The sequence below is a fragment of the Zeus faber genome (genome assembly GCF_960531495.2).
Source record: "Zeus faber genome assembly, chromosome: 1".
NCBI lineage: Eukaryota > Metazoa > Chordata > Actinopteri > Zeiformes > Zeidae > Zeus > Zeus faber.
In genome coordinates this window covers 3,921,925-3,924,424 of record NC_137193.1, presented here as the reverse complement: position 1 = coordinate 3,924,424, position 2,500 = coordinate 3,921,925, and the positions used below count along the sequence as shown (strand labels likewise).

Sequence of the window (2,500 nt, the reverse complement as noted above, 5' to 3'; positions counted from 1 at the left end):
GGATGCGTAGTAGTAGTAGTAATAGTAGTAGTAGTAGTAATAGTTGTAGTAGTAGTAATATTAGTAGTAGTAGTAGTAATAGTTGTAGTAGTAGTAATATTAGTAGTAGTAGTAGTACAGTGGTACCTGGACTTACGACTGCATCTACTTACCACTCATCCAACACACCAGCAGTGATGGTCGCCAAAACTTGTATCGACTTGCGACTGACTGCTCCAAGATACCAGCGTGGAAATGTGGAGTTTGTGCGTGGGCGGCCAGTCAGCAGTCAGCAGTCAGTCAGCAGTCAGTCAGTCAGTAGTCAGCAGTCAGTCAGCAGTCAGCAGTCAGCAGTCAGTCAGCAGTCAGTCAGCAGTCAGTCAGCAGTCAGCAGTCAGTCAGCAGTCAGTCAGCAGTCAGCAGTCAGTCAGCAGTCAGTCAGCAGTCAGCAGTCAGCAGTCAGTCAGCAGTCAGCAGTCAGTCAGCAGTCAGTCAGCAGTCAGCAGTCATTAAGCAGTCAGTCAGCAGTCAGTCAGCAGTCAGCAGTCAGTCAGCAGTCAATCAGCAGCCAGTCAGCAGTCAGTCAGCAGTCAGTCAGCAGTCAGTCAGCAGTCGCAGTCAGTCAGCAGCCAGTCAGCAGCCAGTCAGCAGCCAGTCAGCAGTCAGTCAGCAGCCAGTCAGTCAGCAGCCAGTCAGCAGCCAGTCAGCAGCCAGTCAGCAGTCAGTCAGCAGCCAGTCAGTCAGCAGCCAGTCAGCAGCCAGTCAGCAGCCAGTCAGCAGCCAGTCAGCAGCCAGTCAGCGGGTGACCTACATGGTGTGTGCAGGTAGTTGGTGGCTTATTTCTTGGATATTTCTTTCATATTTACTGTGTTTGTGTGTTTTGTTTATTTTCACCCTTCATGATGTCATCGTTGATATTGAAAACTGCTTGGACATACGACTGTTTTAACACACGAGCGTTCTATAGAACCAATGACCGTCCTAAGTCCAGCTACCACTGTAGTAGTAATAGTAGTAGTAATCAGAATCAGAAATACTTAAATAATCCGAGGGGGAAATTACTGATAATAGTGACTGACTAATGCACGGTGACTGACTAATAATAGGATTACAATAATAGTAGTAGTAGTAGTAGTAGTAGTAATAGTAGTACAGTAGTAGTAGTAGTAGTACAGTAGTCATATTTGTAGTAGTAGTAGTAGTTCTACAGTAATAGTACAGTACTAGTAGTAGTAGTACAGTAGTAGTAGTAGTAGTAGTTGTTTTAGTAGTAGTAGTAGTAGTAGCACAGTAGCAGTAGTAGTAGTAGTAGTTGTAGTACTTCTAGTTCATGGTGTTGAACATTTTTCCTGTCAGGTTTCCGGATGATGGAGCTCTTTGGTCTGGTGGAGAATCGCTACGGCAACGTTGGTGGCGTTTCCATGGTACCAGGAACGTTCAACACCTTCCCTTGTTTCCACCTGCACAGCAACGCACTGATAGCACAGCCCACCAGGTGCACAGCATGACTATAGATGGATGGATGATGGATGATGGATGATGGATGATGGATGGATGATGGATGGATGATGGATGGATGATGGATGATGGGTGGTAGCTCAGGAGGTAGAGCTGGTGGTCTAGTAATCTAAAGGTTGCTGGTTGGATCCCAGGCTCCTCCTGCTAGCATGCTGTAGCGTTAACCCCTAATTGCTCCTGAGGCTGCGTCCGTCAGTGTCATCGTGCAGCTCACATCGTGCGTCTCACCGCACGTCACAGCGTGCATCTTACCGTGCGTCACACCGTGCATCTCACCGTGCGTCACACCGTGCATCTCACTGCGCGTCACACTGTGCATCTTACTGTGCGTCACACCGTGCGTCACAGCGTGCATCTCACCGTGCGTCACACCGTGCATCTCACCGTGCGTCACACCGTGCATCTCACCGTGCGTCACACCGTGCATCTCACCGTGCGTCACACCGTGCATCTCACTGCGCGTCACACTGTGCATCTTACTGTGCGTCACACCGTGCGTCACAGCGTGCAGCTCACCCTGTGTCACACCGTGCATCTTACCGTGCGTCACACCGTGCATCTCACTGTGTGTCACACTGTGCATCTTACTGTGCGTCACACCGTGCATCTCACCCTGTCACACCGTGCGTCACACTATGCATCTCACTGTGCGTCACACTGTGCGTCACACCATGCGTCACACCGTGCATGTCACAGCGTGCAGCTCACCCTGTGTCACACTGTGCATCGTACCGTGCGTCACACCGTGCATCTCACTGCGCGTCACACTGTGCATCTTACTGTGCGTCACACCGTGCGTCACAGCGTGCAGCTCACCCTGTGTCACACCGTGCATCTTACCGTGCGTCACACCGTGCATCTCACTGTGTGTCACACTGTGCATCTTACTGTGCGTCACACCGTGCATCTCACCCTGTCACACCGTGCGTCACACTATGCATCTCACTGTGCGTCACACTGTGCGTCACACCATGCGTCACACCGTGCATGTCACAGCGTGCAG

The 2,500-nt window shown here is 50.5% G+C and overlaps 1 protein-coding gene across 2 annotated transcripts in view; it reads left to right on the top strand.

Annotated features, from left to right (window-relative positions):
• col14a1b (collagen, type XIV, alpha 1b) overlaps positions 1–2,500 on the top strand; it is an 85,336-nt gene that overhangs the window by 59,761 nt on the left and 23,075 nt on the right. For both annotated transcript variants that reach the window (XM_080007189.1, XM_080007188.1), the window contains exon 31: positions 1,336–1,474. In XM_080007189.1, the coding sequence (XP_079863315.1) occupies positions 1,336–1,474 (139 nt within the window). The remainder of the gene's footprint in view (positions 1–1,335; positions 1,475–2,500) is intronic.